The following is a 16,863-nucleotide window of genomic DNA, read 5'->3' on the forward strand; positions in this document are numbered from 1 at the left end:
ACAGAGAAATTCAGGGAATAAATAAGTAAAAATACATATTAAATATATAATAAATAACAGGAAAAATTTGCAAACTTTTTGCTTTCGAAGTCCTAGTTATTGTTGCTTGTTTGTTCTTTAACATTATACCAAAGTAAACTACCAAAAAGCTTTTAAAGTACCAAACCACTAGCTGAGACGAACCATGGTAGCTAATAAAATAACAACTAAAACAAAATGAAGGGATGCAGGAATATTCTTACCAGGGTTGTATCTCTACGAGGAGGAGGTTTTTGCCTCAGGACAGGGGAACCTGTGAAAACAAAAACTTAAAAACTAAAGACAAAACTGTCGGGTTTCTATATACATCCATTTTCATCAGGGGAAGGGGATGGCATTACCCTGTACTTGTGTCGATTTGAGGTATAACAGCCTTGGTATTCTTTTTGGTGTGGTATTACAAGAAAAAAGCATTCCATTTATAAATACTGAAAATATAAAGTGATTTGTAGAACTTTAAATAGATTTAAAATACATTATTTATCAAAAAAAAAGAGAAAAGTTATCCAGTTATTTAAGAAAATAATAAACTAAAATTGCCATGACTGACCTATTTCCACCCGATGTGGGGCTATCCGGGCTACAGCCGGTGAGGCAGGCTCTATTTTGCTTTTTCCCTCCTGTGGGGCAATAACTGGGCTGGATTCAGTGCAGGGGATTGGCAAGCTGATTTCCTTCCTGCCAACCTGAGGACTCTTAGGGACTCCTTCAGTCTGCACGTTCTTCTCGCTTAAGGCCTTCTTGTTTAACAAGTTGCTGATCTCCATGATATTTCCGATGATCTCCACTGGGACTGTAATGGTCTTCTTACGGGGAGAGAAATCATCCTTCACTTTCTTGAGGTAGGAAGCTGGAGCCCAGCCCTCTTTGTCTTGGTATCTACGATAGAAGAGACAACCGTAAAATTGGCATTTTCTTATATAAAGGCAGAGGAAAACGTCCACAGCAAAAGGGCAGAGGCGTATCTGATAAACCACCAGCCTTCAAGGTTCTTCTGAATGACCTCAACAATGACTCCTTTCTCAAAAGCAATTTCATCTTTGCCCTCACTGGAGTAAGGCCGTACTGTGATGTACTTCTCTTCTGTCAGAAAGGGGAATGACAAAAAAAAAACAGCAAAGATCTGACAGATGTCATAAATCTGAAAACAAAACATTATTGGCAAAGAAAGAGAAAGCAAAAACGGAGCGTTATCTTGAAATGCTGGCACCAGCATTTTAGAATGATACAGAAAGCATTGATACAGGGATCTGTCTTTCTTCGACTGGATGTAATTTTTGCAAGATGTATCAGTTGCTAGTTGCATTGATGTGCTTCGTATGTGTGTTAAAATGTTTTCGTCCATGTTTTATCATTTTACATTTTTTTATAAAGCCAAAAATACTTTATAATGCAGTAAAAATCTGCAAGACACTATAAATTGATGCCTTTAAGAAGATGTTCTTCCAATTGCAGCAGTAAAAAAAGTTATCTGGCCTTACACAAATGGTGTGCGCTGTGGTATTAAGTTAATTGTATAGCAAAGATTTTCATAACATTATAAGAGAATTAACAGCTACAATGCACTGCATGAGGACTGTAATCACTGTACACTGAGCTCCAGTCTGATTTTTAATACCCACAAAGATCACTGAGCCACCATGGTGGTGGTAGAATAACATATTTATCCCTTCAAAAGGTCTATTGTTTTCTAATTGATCCCTTGGCCAACAAAAAAAATGTTCGGTGGAAGGAATAAAGAGGAGAATTGGCTTAGGTCCTGGCAATTTGTTTGCTAAAATAAATAAATGATGTAAAAACAGATCAAGCTGTCTCCCAGTTTGTTTTATTTTTTCTCTACCAGAGGTTGACAGATATAGATTGTCTGTGGAAAGGTAAAATTTGGAATTAAAAGGTTACATATATATTGCATAATGGGAAGATGAGTGTCTACAACTCCCCTCTAAAACAAAATATGTAATTTGACCATCCAGCCTAATTTTAATGCATCTATTTATTCACCTATTTACTACTGACAATATGCTATCAGTTTCAATGCCTTACAAGTATTCACACCTTTAGTCACGTTGCCACAACAAATGCCAATGTATTTTATTGAGATTTATCTTAGACCAAAAAAAAATACATGGTTTCCAACATTTTTTTATAATAGAAATATGACTTGTGTGCCGTGTATTTGTATTCAGCCCCCTCTAAATAAAATCCAATGCAAAGAATGCAAAGGTAGCACTGTTGCCTTGCAGAAAGAAGGTCCTGGGTTTGATTCCCGGCATGGGGACTTTCTGCAAGGAGTTTGCATGTTCTCCCCGTGCATGCGTGGGTTCTCACCGGGTACTCTAGCTTCCTCCCACAGTCCAAAGACATGCCTGTTAGGTTAATTGGTCACTCTAAATTGCCCTTAGGTGTATGAGTGTGTGCATGGTTGTTTGTGTGTTGCCCTGTGATGGACTGGCGACCTGTCCAGGGTGTACCCCGCCTCTCGCCCATAGACTGCTGGAGATAGGCACCAGCTCCCCCGTGACCCACTATGGAATAAGCAGTAGAAAATGACTGACTGACTGACTGACTGCAAAGAATTGCTTTCAGAAGTCAGTTTAATGTAGGTCTAGGTAATAAAACAATACCTCTAGGTGGGAACATCTTACTGAGTACTGTTTAATCTATCATCAGAAAAAAGAAAAAGCTTGACATAACTGGAATCCTACCAAGTCCAGACTGTCTACGTAAGGACAGCATTAATCATAGAGGCAGCCAAAACGCCATGGTAACTATGGATGGGCAGCAGAAATCCTCAGCACAAGCAACTCTCTTGACAGGGTCACTGCTAGTCATGCGAATACAGAGAAATCTTGGGAAAACAACTTCAACTCAGTCTCAAGAACACTTGAGACTGAGGTGAAGGTTCACCTTCCAGCAGGACGACTCTAAACAGGGCTACAATGGAATGGTTTACAACAAAGCAACTTATGCGTTAGACTGTCCTAGTCAATGTCCGGACCTAAATCATTTGAGAATATGTGGCTGAATAGAAATGTACTCCACAATTTCAAAATAACTTTGAAAACCATGTATCACTTCTTTACACAACACAAATTTACCCTACTTTGGTCTATCACATAAAAGTACAATAAAATACATTGAAGTTTGTGATTGGGACATGTACAAATATAAAAATGTTCAAGGAGTATACATACATAAGCAAGGCACTGCATCAATCAGAACACAACTTCACGAATGCAATGAAATGATGTTAATGTTTTAAAGGGTACTGAACTAGGAAACCCAAAGCACAGGGGCCACAATCCCAGTGTCCTAGGTCTTGTAATAGGGATCATCTTCTCACTCTGCACACGATAGTGAGCATAGGCATCATGTTCATTTCTGCATTCCCATGAGGCCAAGGGGCAGAGTAATGTCATTGTTTCCTGTTCTTATAGCAGTTCCTGTCTAAACAGATGGAGTATGTTTAAAGGGAGACAAGCAGTTAAGAAGTAATTTTCTGTGCCACAATGAGCACAAATCCACAAAAAAATGTATTCTACATTCAAATTTAAGCTGAATGCTTGTGTAGAAGCAAATCCATTCATCTAAACAAATGTAATGGTCACAGGATGGTTTCATGTGCTTTATCCATCGTTTCAACCACTTTGTGTTATATCTGGCAGATCTTTTTTTCCCCTCAGAAACAGCACGTAGGGAAATTTTGAATCAGATTTCATCTTAACCGCTATATGCACTGCTTGCAACAGCACTATAAATTATTCTTGCAGAGGCAGCCAACATTATTTTTTTGTCATAGGATAGAAACAACAATCCTGAGAAGAGCACATACCAGAAGCAAAGCTTGGCCTTCCCTCTCTTCTTTGTCCATAATCAAAAGACACCTCTTGTAAGAAAATGTGACTTTGCCAATACCTAAGACAGTTACTAATGAGGTTCTTTGTTCATCAATCAATAGTGTTTTTTATCTGAACTACTCCAGGATAATTGTCTGTTCCTGCTAGAGCCCATATTCATTAAAAATCTACATGCATGCTTCATTTCCTCATAAAAAGTAAAATGCAGCTCTAAAATGCAGCCTAAGGCATTCCAAGTTCTGTTATGTAACTACTTTCAGATGAGTGGGTAATGATTTTCTTTTTTTTTCTGCAAAGCTCAGATTACTAGTTTTGGCTCGCAATGTACAACTATAATGAAACCACAAACAAAAAGTAGGTTTTTTTTAACCACAATTTGAGCCTAGTGTTAATAATTGGTGCATGTAAAGGCGTATTTAACGTTTGCTATACTGCTTCTTTTTACACAAGCATCGGTTAGTGGTTAGTTTTTGTGGATGGTGCCACATGATGAACGGGTTTTGCTGCAAGACAACACAAGATGCAAAACAGAGCCAATATGTCCATGTGAAGAGAGGAGCAAGCTGAGTTGTGATGAAAGACAATGAATGGGATGGTGTGAAGAGAACAATAACCCAAAGGAATAGAAAGAAGGAGAGAGAGAGGGAGGAAGGGAGGCGATGGGTCATTCATCTTAGTTCACCTCGGCTCTGCTGCCGACTGATGACACCCCCCAGCGTCCATCTCCGGTCCAGCCTCTTCAGATGAGCCTTATGTCGCTTAGTAACTGACACACAATTGTGGTGACCAGACGATGGCAAACAAACATGGAGACATGAAGAGCAGGCATAAACGTTACACAAACACGCAGCACACAAATGACATGGGCCCAACTAGAGGAGGCCCGTTATTAGCTACGTAGAGGACACAAAAACAAGACCACAGAACAAAACATGATAGGCAGTTAGAGTGGATGGAAGAATAGATGGATGGTTAGGGAGGACCGAGACATTTTCGCTCCAGTCTGTAATTAGGATGTTGTTAGCATGGTTTTCTCATCCTGTTGTGTTCAAGCATCTGGTGCACACATTGCTGATGCAGGAAGGCCGTTTAATTAAGAGAACCAACTGAAAGCACCACCTGCTGGAGATGTACACATGAAATCGTCCAAAATAATTTTTTACTATGTTGACAAAACAAGAGAAACCAAATTTATATTTACTACCTCGGTCACAAGTGACAGATAATTTGTTTTGATATTTTTAATTTATAAAATAATTTTCAAAAATGTTATAGATAATTGAGCAAAGCAGTGAATAATGTCAATGTGACAAAAGCATTTCAATATGCAAATAAATTCATATAAATATAAGTTATATAAATAACTTTAAAGTAAAGTTAAAATTTTGCAGATCATATCCCTCCAGAATCAGCATCTCATTCACAAAGCAAATAGCATCAATAATATGCAGGCATAAGCACATCCATCAAATTTAAAATGTTTTTGACTCAAACAACAATTCTGATATACAATCCAAAATTAATCTTCTCTTGCAGCAGACATGAAAGATACAAAGACAGAGAAACGTATTCTCCCACAGTGAACTACTGGTCTTAATATAGCATCCAGCATAATATCAAAGTGAAAGATTTTGAAAAACCCAACCTTTAATTTGAAGATGACAAAAGCAATTTTCACATAATCTCCAGTGTCACAGGTTTTGCTTTCAGTGCTGTAAATGTTTTATACAAACCTATTGTGGCAGTAGGCCAGCATTTCTACAGACCCTCTTTGTGGTACTAATGCTTGTTGGTGACAAATGATCCCAAATTATGCCTAATTTAGTTAATCTCCATACTAAATACCTAAATCTATCTATTGTAGACACTGTATGGACAATTTCCATTCAATTTAAAAAACAATGTATATTTATATCTATATAGTGGGCATGAGGTGCATTTTCACATATTTATCCTTTGTTTTACACAGATCTATAACATTGTGAAGGGAGGACAGAGAGGATTTTTTTCCTTGCATGCATCTCAAACAACCCACTGGCATGTCAGCAGCATCTAATAATTCTTAAATTTCACACTTTATATTTTTTTATCACCCTTTGCATTCAGTTCACTGTGCATGGTGGCACTATAAACAGGAGTCCTCGTCCAGCCCAGAGGCTGAAAGAAATGTGCTTCTGCATCACGTCATGTTTTTACTTTAGGAAGATGAAGCACTTAACGGTTCTCAGAACATCCAGAAGACCATCTCACAGGAAGCATTTATATTTGGAATACAATTATTACACATTTCAACACTACAGTTTTGGGATTACAGGTACAGGCAGTATAAGCCAGAATAAAAAAAAAATACATTAATGGTTTCTTGCCAAACATTGCATGCTTTACTTTCACCTAATATGTCTTTTAAAATTAATCTACTATCCCAAATCAAGAGGACTCACAGTACTCTATGGAGGAATCTGGAGGACCAGGTAAGTGGATCCTTTGTGAATAAGATGGCCGCACAGTCTCTGGTTTAATGCTGCTTAATCTTTTAGTGAAGCAGACCCTTTCTGAACTGGTAAACAATGTTTAAAAGCCATAATAAGAAACCCATAGAGTAAATACAACACAAATTCTATTTTATGTGGGGATTATGTACCAGTCTGTTTCTCCCAATACTATTCACTTGTTGCCTGGCAACTACTCAGAGGACAGAAATAGTTTGGCACGTCAACCCCTATCATTTGCCAAACTGTCTTCTTACATTTCAGTTTTAAAAAGTTTGAACAAATGAAATTTGAGAAATGTAAAATTTCTGGCAGATTTGTTTGACATACCAATGCCAGCTGCTTGTTCCCTTATGCTCTTTCCTTTGAGTTGTTGCTCAAACCAGTGTCCCACTTATCATGGCAACATTATGTGTCTCTGTCAAAAGGCAAGCAAACCTATTTTCCAAGAGCTTTACAAATAGTTTGAATACAAAACAAAGGAAGGATTTTGCTCTCTAACAGATTAACTTATATCTATTATTTATATCTGGATTTGATTAGGTCACTGTAAAAACTATTATTTTGTTTATTTTTCAGTGAATCAGTGGACTTGCTTATGTGCATGTCCTTTAGATGGGGGCATAATGCGCTGCCTTTATAGAGATTGTTCTAGCCTACTTTATGATGTTAAATAGGTTCTATTTAATTGACTGATTGAACCTTCACTGAAACTTAACCTTAGCTTTCCAACTCATGGCTAATTTAATAAAGTGAGGTCGATCACTTCTTCCTATAGGACGAGGTTGGTTTGAATAGATATATTTCGTTTAATAAATGAAATCATAATTTTAAAAGGTTTTTGTATTTTCTCATTTTACCCTTGCCTGATACTAAAATCTATTTGACGGTCTGAAATATTTAAGTGTGACAAAAAAGCAAAAACAGATGAAATCTGTTAGGTGAAAAAAATAATTTTTCCACAGCTTTGCATGATAATTTTTCCTTTTTTTATCACCACTTCTAATTTCTGTTTTCTAGCATCACAGATGGATAATGAACTGACAAAGATGAACTTTATGAACTTCATGCCATTCCCATGACTCAGTAAACACAAAAACACTAATTATACTGACAGATTGTCCCTCCCTACCCCTCCAGCAGATAACTCTAATAACAAACTTCAGTTACCTCTAACTGAATATGGTACAGAGGAGTTTTGGCATTGACACATGTATGCACATTTGTAGTCAATAAACCTGTTATTACCTTTTATTAATACAAATGTGCCCAGCAGGTCCAAGCACGGGAACCATTCCAGTATTGACCACAGCACCTCATCTATTGTCTTACTCCATCCAGGAGTCTTAAAGACATCCAGTGTCAACCGAATCCTGTGTCTCATAAAAGAACTTTGTTAGGAAATCCAGTATTTTGCAGTTAATACTAAGCCTCCACTGATTGAACTAAATCAGTTTTAGGTAAAATACTCTCCATTCATACGCTAAGAATCACATGAGACTTGTTGAAGGCCTGTCACATCCAACAGGGAAATGATGCTGATTGGTTCCAGACTTTAGTTGTACATGCTGGCCTATTATTCTGGTGAAAACAAATCTCTATAACGTGTGTTTGCTATTAAGGTTTTGATTAGGCCATCTTTGACTTCAGTAAACTCACGAACCCTAACATCAACATTCAGCATCAATTTGCAATGATAAGCAGACAATGCATGAAACTGTGTTAAGTCACGTCAGAGCTGGTTTTCTTTTTTTAACCACAGCCATAATTCAAACAGTGTGACTTATAAAATATTCTGTTATTTTTCTCTCTGCTGCTGCTGAAAATCATTGCCTCTTTCATGAGCTCACTCCAAGGTGGTCATCGCCCTTAATGCTGCACTGTATCTTTCCTGCCTACTGCATTACGGTACAGTGCATCACTTCAGACACTGCGGTTTGGTCCCTCCTGGCACCCCTTGCTGTTTACCCAGGTTTGAATATACACCCTGTTAAAGGGAAGACGTGATTGCAGGCAGACAGAGAGAGGTGTTCAGGGCTGCTGGACCTCAGCTGTCAGCGTGGACTGGCTGTGGAGACGCTGCCCTGAGTTTTCCCCACTTTGTTGCAGATCAATCAATGAGATATGTATGTGGGTGCAGTGCTTTGGAAAAGTATTCATACCCCTGAAACTTTGTCACAAGCACAGAATTTTATAAATTTCACATGAACACAACTTTGTGTATAACTGTAAAGTGAAGGAAAAATCATACATATTTTTACACATTTTTTGAAAAATAAAATCTGATCAGTGTAGGGGTTATATGTATTCAGCCCTGTGATTTTGTAGTTCCCTCTTTAACTATGGAAGCAAATCGTAACCATATTTGAAATGAAAAAGCTTTTTCATTTTAAGAATGTGGCTGCATTGTTTGACTCATAAATGAAATTAGTAATCAATAATCCTATTTGCATTTTAATTTTCTTCTTCAAGACTGCTCATTCTTTCACTTAATTAAAATGAAAAAGAAAAAGACATTTGAGATTTATTTTTCAAAATGTACCCCAGCAAATAGCTACCAAAATTCAAAATTCAACGACTGCACATTTTATGCCATAATCAAAAAGAAAACAAAGCAGACATTGCTTTTTCGTTTTCGTGGTCTGCCCGCAAAGTACTGCCCAGAACTCGAAAACGAAAAAGCATTCAAGCGGCGGGCACAGCAGAGTGATGTCAGCAGCCGCTCTTCCTCGCTCCCTGCTGACTGAGCTACCCATCTTGTTCGGTAGGGGGCGCTGTGCACGTCTGCATTGCATTACATTGCAAACATGCCGAGAAAATGATTGAATTGCAGCAGGGCTGAGCTCAATTTGTGGCAGTGGCAGGCAGAACTGGCAGTTCCGGTGGCAGGCTGTGGCATCCTCGTGGCAGCCTTATGGCCTGGGACATTCAGCGTGTTTTTAAGCATTTATTTATAATTTCTGTGAGTGACAATTCAGAATAGCCGCTCGTGCTCTATAATAAACCAGCTGTTTGTGCAATAAATCTTCGTCATCCTTTCAACACGTCACACATACACATAGTGCTATTTATTTTCCATGTCAAGTAAATACAATCACCTTATGTTATGGGTCTAAAGCTGTTTATTAAATAATAATCAATAATGAAATCATTATTTAAAGGTAACAGGATATAACAACAATGACAACCCATTTGCCGATAATCAGCATCAGCTTCCACAAAAACAGCGGCAAGCTTTTACGGCCGGTCTGGCACCTTCTGGCATCCTCGCAGAATCCCCTGCCACCCTGCGGCAGGCTGTGGCAGTTCCGGTGGCAGCTTCCGGAACTACCAGTTCTGCCTGCCACTGCCACAAATTGAGCTCGGCCCTGCTGCAATTAAATCAATTTCTCGGCACGTTTGCAATGTAATGCAATGCAGACGTGCAGAGCGAGTCATTTGGGGCAAATCTCAGCTGGTTTTGAATTTATTTTTTTCCCCCCATTCTAAATAGCTGAAGCTCAGTCAGGAGAGCGTCTCTAAAAGGCTCTACAGATCCTAAATTGGATTTAGGTCTGAACTTCAACTGGGCCATTCTGACACATAAATATCCTGCACTTTGATCCAATCCATTCCACAGTTCCTGATCCTCTATAATTGAGAGACTTCTGTCAAGTTTAATTCTTCATTGTTTTGTAATCAATAACTAGTTCTTTAATCAGTTTCTTTCCTTGATTTGATCATTTTGTCATTTCATTGTGTGTATCTTTAGTGGTTAAATGTGTGTCTTTCTGTTTTTAACCTTCGTAAAGCACTTTTCCAAAGCCCTGTTATGTGGGTATGTATCGGAATATTTGAGGCTGTGTTTTAATGTTTAGGTGGATGAAGACAGGAAGTCTTTGCAGTGACTTACCTTCCCCTGCTTTGGAGGCACCCAGCTCCAGGTCATCCCGTGTCCCATTATGGGAGTTGAGATAGGTAGCGGGTACCCAGCCCTGCTCCTCTGCAGTGCTGACAAACCACCAACCTGTTAAAAGACAAAAGAAGTTGAAAACCAGCAAGACCTGCAGGCAAACTTTTATTTAAGTAACAAATTCCAAGGTACACTATGTATCAAAATGGTGTAGATTTATCATAAACAGCAAAGGCAAGGAGATGAAGTCTCCTTGCAGTTTAAAAAATAAATAATTATGAATTCTTGCTTGGATTTGAAATAAATCAGTTCATGTTTGTTTCAGTCAGTGAGCTGTTATTTAATATGTAAAATATCAAATCACAACGACAAACCATTATTCAAAACCAGCATGGAAAACCTGGTCCTTTTGCCCACATGACGACCACTTTCACTGCCAAGAACATCAAAGCAAACACTGGCAGGCAACAGGTCGACTCACGACAAAGTTTTCTTTAAATCTGCATTTCATCAGGATCAGCCACAAATTTCACTGGGCAGGACACAGTTGAAATGCTTTTCCCAGCCAAATTGTCCATTTGCAGCGCTAAAGATGACATGATTTAATTTCACTCAGTGTGATGACAACTTTCCTCTGACAGCTTTAAATAAGAACGTAATGATTCACTTTAAAGTCAAAATTTAATAAAATAAATTAGTGAATGAGCATCTACGTTCATATGTGTGCTCATTATGTTTTGAAATTTCTGCCAAATAAGCAATTCGTGTTAAGGTTCTCTTCTAAAGTAGGGTACACTCTGTGTATTTTAATGAGTCAGTCAGTCAGTCAGTCATTTTCTACTGCTTATTCCATAGTGGGTCACAGGGAAGCTGATGCCTATCTCCAGCAGTCTATGGGCGAGAGGCAGGGTACACCCTGGACAGGTCGCCAGTCCATCGCAGGGCAACACACAAACAACCACGCACACACTCATTCATACACCTAAGGGCAATTTAGAGTTACCAATTAACCTAACAGGCATGTCTTTGGACTGTGGGAGGAAGCCAGAGTACCCGGTGAGAACCCACACATGCACGGGGAGAACATGCAAACTCCATGCAGAAAGACCCCCAGCTGGGAATCGAACCCAGGACCTTCTTGCTGCAAGGCAACAGTGCCACCAACTGCACCACCGTGCAGCCCTGTATTATTTTATTTATTTTTTTTAATAATGGATGATTGTTTATGGCTTTCGTACAAATTCAACATACATCATTAAAATACGATGATGTATGTTGAATTTGTACGAAAGCCATAAACAATCATCCACACCCCAATAATTTAATGCGGTTCTCTCAATATGATGAGATACAATTGACACCAGATAGTTACATACACGGAATAAAAACACTAGCAACCTTTTCTTACACTATTCTATATTATATCAGACTGAACCTTTCCTGTTTTAGGACTGTACGTTTTATTAAAAGTATTTCTATTTGACAGAATTCAAGGCTTCATCATGGCCACTCTAAAACACAGACATTGTTGTTTTTGAGTGACTTTGGTGGAATGCCTAGGAAGACCAATTTCTACCCATGATTTAACTTAACGACTGATTTTTTGAGATGTTGCTTCAATATTTCCACATAATATTCTCTTCTCATTATGCAGTCAAATGTTTTGAAGTGCACCAGTTCCGCTCCAGCAAAATACCCACACAACATGAAGCTGCCATCCCCCTATTTACCAATTGGGAGGGTGTTCCCAACCTTGCAAGCATCTCCCTTTTGCCTCCGAATGCAACATAAGTCATTATGGCCATGTTGGGGTCATCCGTTTTGGCCATACAGACCGACTAGGCTGCACAGTTCAACATGCGCTCAACAGATGTCGCCGCTCTGACATTATCCAGGATTATAAAACCCGCGGAAAATTTCCACCGTGTCTCACGGGACGACGCAACGGAGGCGCATATCTGGAGAGACAAAAGCTCCCAGGTGAACCTTTTCTCCACACGGCCATTCCCGGAAGAGCTTGAAAGCTGGAATTCTGTCTGATACAAGACGGCCAGAAGATTCATATACGGATCGAAGACCACGCCGACACTCCGGCGCAAGTGAAAACCCCACAGAGGTTTAATTTCCAAGGAGATGAGTTTTCCCTTGTGATTAAGTCTACTAAACAGTTCTTCATATTTTCCCCGTTTTGGACGGATGAGAAGTTTACCGTTTTTTTACTTTGAGTTGACCCCCCCCTCGTTTTTCTTCAAGCCTGACCCATCCTCAACCGATGGAGAGAAGAAATCAATGTCAAAGTAATTTTGTTCTTTTCTATATTAAATAGGATAGGTGTATTTAGAAGTCTGGGCAGGATGAGAGATAGTTTAAGGTGATTTAGAATCACCAGTAGTTAATCCAAGGTATTAACTTGTTGCATGCAATACTGATTGAAGTGTTTTATGTTGAGTTGTTTGATTTGCTGAGCAGGTGTGCTGAATTGCGCAGCGCGGATGCGATCAGCAGGGTGCATATGTATGCTTTTGTCCAGTTGATTCCAAATCAGCCAGGAGTTAGAAGTTGGACTTTTAAAGTTTTCCATTCAAAGCAACTGGGGTCTGAGCCTCGTGGCCGTTTTATTACTGGGGTTTTTCTACCGAGTTCCCGCCTCAGAGTTTTATGATTCTTTGTTCGAGATTTGGGGCAATCAGCTGCTAGAGGCTAAGGGCACAGCCCACCGTTTTACCAGCTTATTGCCGCAATCGAGACATCAGCACACCAGGAGGGCTTCTCCTTCCAAGTTAACCCAAATTGCACATTTTGTCCATAAAACTGCTGGTTTGATCTCAGTGTGCATATATTTTCTTTTATTATCATCGTTAGGTAGTCATTTTTATCCCCTTTGTGTAGAATAGTGTTTGTTATTCAGGAGAAGGTTTTTGGACCAGAGTAGTAATTATATCAGGGCTATATGGTTTCAGTAAATCTTCACATATATTTAAGAGAAGCGTTTGTGTTTATTTCGTGCAAGAGTGATTCATCTGTCAAAATAAGGTCAAAGTTCCCCCACCTTCAATGAAGCGGTTGAATAAACAGTGATATTTAGTGGTTTTGGTTAATAATGATCAATTATTAATGATAAATAACTAATTATTAAGAGCTTTTGAGCCCATAATCACAACACCAGAGGACATCTCTGATTTCTATTTGTAAGTAATGATTTTTGGTTAAGAAATTATTTTCCTGAATTATTAATAATTTCCTGACTTTTAATTATGTTTTTTCATAAATATTATTAATCAATAATCCTTACAGCCAAAACATAAAATGTAATGGTTCATAAATGGTAACACTCTTTATGTTGCTTTTGGAGTAATGGCATCTTCCTCTCCAAGCGCCTTTCAGCCCATGTTGTTTCAGGAGTTGTTTCACTGTGAATATTGACATCCTCAGCCTGTATCTTTGCAGGATCTATCGCTTTTGTTCTGGACTCAATATGCAAAATTCATACATTAATCTTTGAGACATAGAACCATCTTCAACCTGAACAGTATGATAACTGGATGTTCTCCATGTCGTCTATGCTGAATGTGGCACCTTCAGACCCAAGGATGAATCATACTTGTGGACGTCAGCAATTCTCCTCTCAATACGTTGGCAGATTTCATTTGATTTCCATGATGTTTCATAAGCAAACAAGGTGTTTGAGGTGCTACCTTAAAATAATTCACTGTTGCACCTCCATTTAACTCAAATGTTGTGAAATAATCTATTGGAAGCTTACAATGCCTTTGCATCACCATCTGGGATTCCCCAAATTATTTAAAGCCACAGTGATCACAGTGTATATAAACATCAAAATTTAGTTACAAAAATATTTAAATACCTTCTCTCTCAGTATTTTGTCATTTAGCAAATAGATTGGACATCTATGTGTGTTTTTATCCTTTAAAAAGTACTGTTTAAACTGTTGAGATGAAAATGAGCAGCTGCGTTAACCACAGCCTTACCACCAGACATCCATCTGAATGGATTGAACAATAAGCAACTGAGGAGAAATGTCTGCCTAATTGAGTTTTAAACTACTTTGGATGAAATTTTAACTCAGTTGTTTACTGACATAAGTCATGATAGAAGAACCTAAAAACGCACTGTTAGAAAAATCTAATACATATTTCTTGTTTTCATTAGAATCTTCAGTTAAATTTGTATGTTATTATGCATACCTTTTGTGGTCTAAAATAGACCATAAAATAGCATTAAGCATAAAAAATCTATGTAAAGGATACATATAAATAGAGAGATTATATCTTTTAGTTGATAGGTAGGTTGGTTGCTGGATTAGAGACACTGACTGCCCTGAACACAGAAAACTGGTTTGATTCAATGGGATGCCAAATTGTCATGGCACCTGAGGAACAAATTAATCATGTGTAAAGTCAAACCTCAATTGTAAAACTTTATCAGATCTTTGTGAGGAAAAAAAAAAAACTGTGCTATATTTAATATGCCACATACACACACTATTTGTTGTGGCAACAGGATTACAATATGGCTGACAGCTGTGTGGACGACTCATAAAGAGGACAGAACTGTTCCATGAAACATTCACAGCTGGTCCAAACCTCAAGTGTACACTTTCTGTGAAGGTCTCCCAGTATAAAGTGCCGTAGTTGCTTTTTATTATTAATAATAGTTATGAGAAGAACAGAAGGGAGATGCATACATTTATGAAACACCAAAAGAGGAATAAGTGTAGGAATAAAAGAAATGTGCCGTTCTTGTGCACCTTGCCGTAAAATAGATTTCATACTCCTTGAGCTTTATTTTTACATTTTGTCATATTACAACCACAAGCAGTGCATTTTATTGGGATTTTATGTGATAACCCTGCACAGAGTAGTGCATAAATGTAAAGGAACTAAAATGATATGTTTTTTTCATTATATTTTAGAGATAAAAATCTTAAAAGTGTGGTGTGCTTTTGTATTTAGCAGCATTTACTCTAAAACCTGTAATTTAATTGTGTTCAGAAGTCACCAAAATAGTGGTCTAGAGTCTAGTCTGTTTAAATGCAGCTGTTTTGTAAATACCTCAGAGAACATTGGTGGACAAACACAATCATAAAGACACAATAGACTGGTGAGGGGAAAAAGTTAAGAACACATTTAAAGCAGGATTAGGCTTTGAAACAATCTCACAAGCTTTGAACATCTTGTGAAACCATCTTGTGTAACAGAAAAGTGTTGCTTGACTGTAATCCTACATGGCCCTCCACCTAAACTAGTCAGGCCTTGTAAGGACATCATCAATCAGAGAAGCAATCAAGAAGCCCATGGTAACTCTGGAGGAGCTGCTGTGATAGATAGCTCAGGAGGAAAAATTAGTTAACAAGAAAACCATTATTGCTTGTCTTGTCCACTATCCAGGCCTTCAAAGAAGAGCCAAAAGAAGAAGGCTATTGTTCAAAAAAAGCAATAAGAAAAACCCAATGGAGTTTTTCTTAAGCTGTGTGAAGGAAACCCAAATGTGAAATTAGGTCAAGCAAGACCGAAATTGTTCTTTTTTACCTATATGCAAAATGCTATGTGTGGCAAAAAAAAGGTAACACTGCAATCACAACCATATAGTGCTGCTCTATAGCAGGGACAGGGAAGCTGGTTAGATGTGGAAATACAGGTCCATCTCAAAATATTAGCATATTGTGATAAAGTTCATTATTTTCCATAATGTAATGATGAAAATTTAACATTCATATATTTTAGATTCATTGCACACTAACTGAAATATTTCAGGTCTTTTATTGTCTTAATACGGATGATTTTGGAATACAGCTCATGAAAACCCAAAATTCCTATCTCACAAAATTAGCATATCATTAAAAGGGTCTCTAAACGAGCTATAAACCTAATCATCTGAATCAACGAGTTAACTCTAAACACCTGCAAAAGATTCCTGAGGCCTTTAAAACTCCCAGCCTGGTTCATCACTCAAAACCCCAATCATGGGTAAGACTGCCGACCTGACTGCTGTCCAGAAGGCCACTATTGACACCCTCAAGCAAGAGGGTAAGACACAGAAAGAAATTTCTGAACGAATAGGCTGTTCCCAGAGTGCTGTATCAAGGCACCTCAGTGGGAAGTCTGTGGGAAGGAAAAAGTGTGGCAGAGAACGCTGCACAATGAGAAGAGGTGACCGGACCCTGAGGAAGATTGTGGAGAAGGGCCGATTCCAGACCTTGGGGGACCTGCAGAAGCAGTGGACTGAGTCTGGAGTAGAAACATCCAGAGCCACCGTGCACAGGCGTGTGCAGGAAATGGGCTACAGGTGCCGCATTCCCCAGGTCAAGCCACTTTTGAACCAGAAACAGCGGCAGAAGCGCCTGACCTGGGCTACAGAGAAGCAGCACTGGACTGTTGCTCAGTGGTCCAAAGTACTTTTTTCAGATGAAAGCAAATTCTGCATGTCATTCGGAAATCAAGGTGCCAGAGTCTGGAGGAAGACTGGGGAGAAGGAAATGCCAAAATGCCAGAAGTCCAGTGTCAAGTACCCACAGTCAGTGATGGTCTGGGGTGCCGTGTCAGCTGCTGGTGTTGGTCCACTGTGT

At 38.7% G+C, this 16,863-nt stretch overlaps 1 protein-coding gene across 7 annotated transcripts in view; it reads right to left on the minus strand.

Moving 5' to 3' along the window:
- LOC124858981 (SH3 and PX domain-containing protein 2A-like) overlaps positions 1-16,863 on the minus strand; it is a 106,146-nt gene that overhangs the window by 4,558 nt on the left and 84,725 nt on the right. For 4 of the 7 annotated variants that reach the window (XM_047351347.1, XM_047351352.1, XM_047351351.1 and 1 more), the window contains 5 exons: positions 10,278-10,391; positions 4,579-4,662; positions 1,005-1,122; positions 590-918; positions 243-292 (listed from right to left, as the gene is read on the minus strand). In XM_047351347.1, the coding sequence (XP_047207303.1) occupies positions 243-292; positions 590-918; positions 1,005-1,122; positions 4,579-4,662; positions 10,278-10,391 (695 nt within the window). The remainder of the gene's footprint in view (positions 1-242; positions 293-589; positions 919-1,004; positions 1,123-4,578; positions 4,663-10,277; positions 10,392-16,863) is intronic. The other 3 variants (XM_047351348.1, XM_047351350.1, XM_047351349.1) reach the window with 3 other exon arrangements.

Source organism: Girardinichthys multiradiatus, chromosome 22 (assembly GCF_021462225.1).
Source record: "Girardinichthys multiradiatus isolate DD_20200921_A chromosome 22, DD_fGirMul_XY1, whole genome shotgun sequence".
In the NCBI taxonomy this organism is placed as follows: Eukaryota; Metazoa; Chordata; class Actinopteri; order Cyprinodontiformes; family Goodeidae; genus Girardinichthys; species Girardinichthys multiradiatus.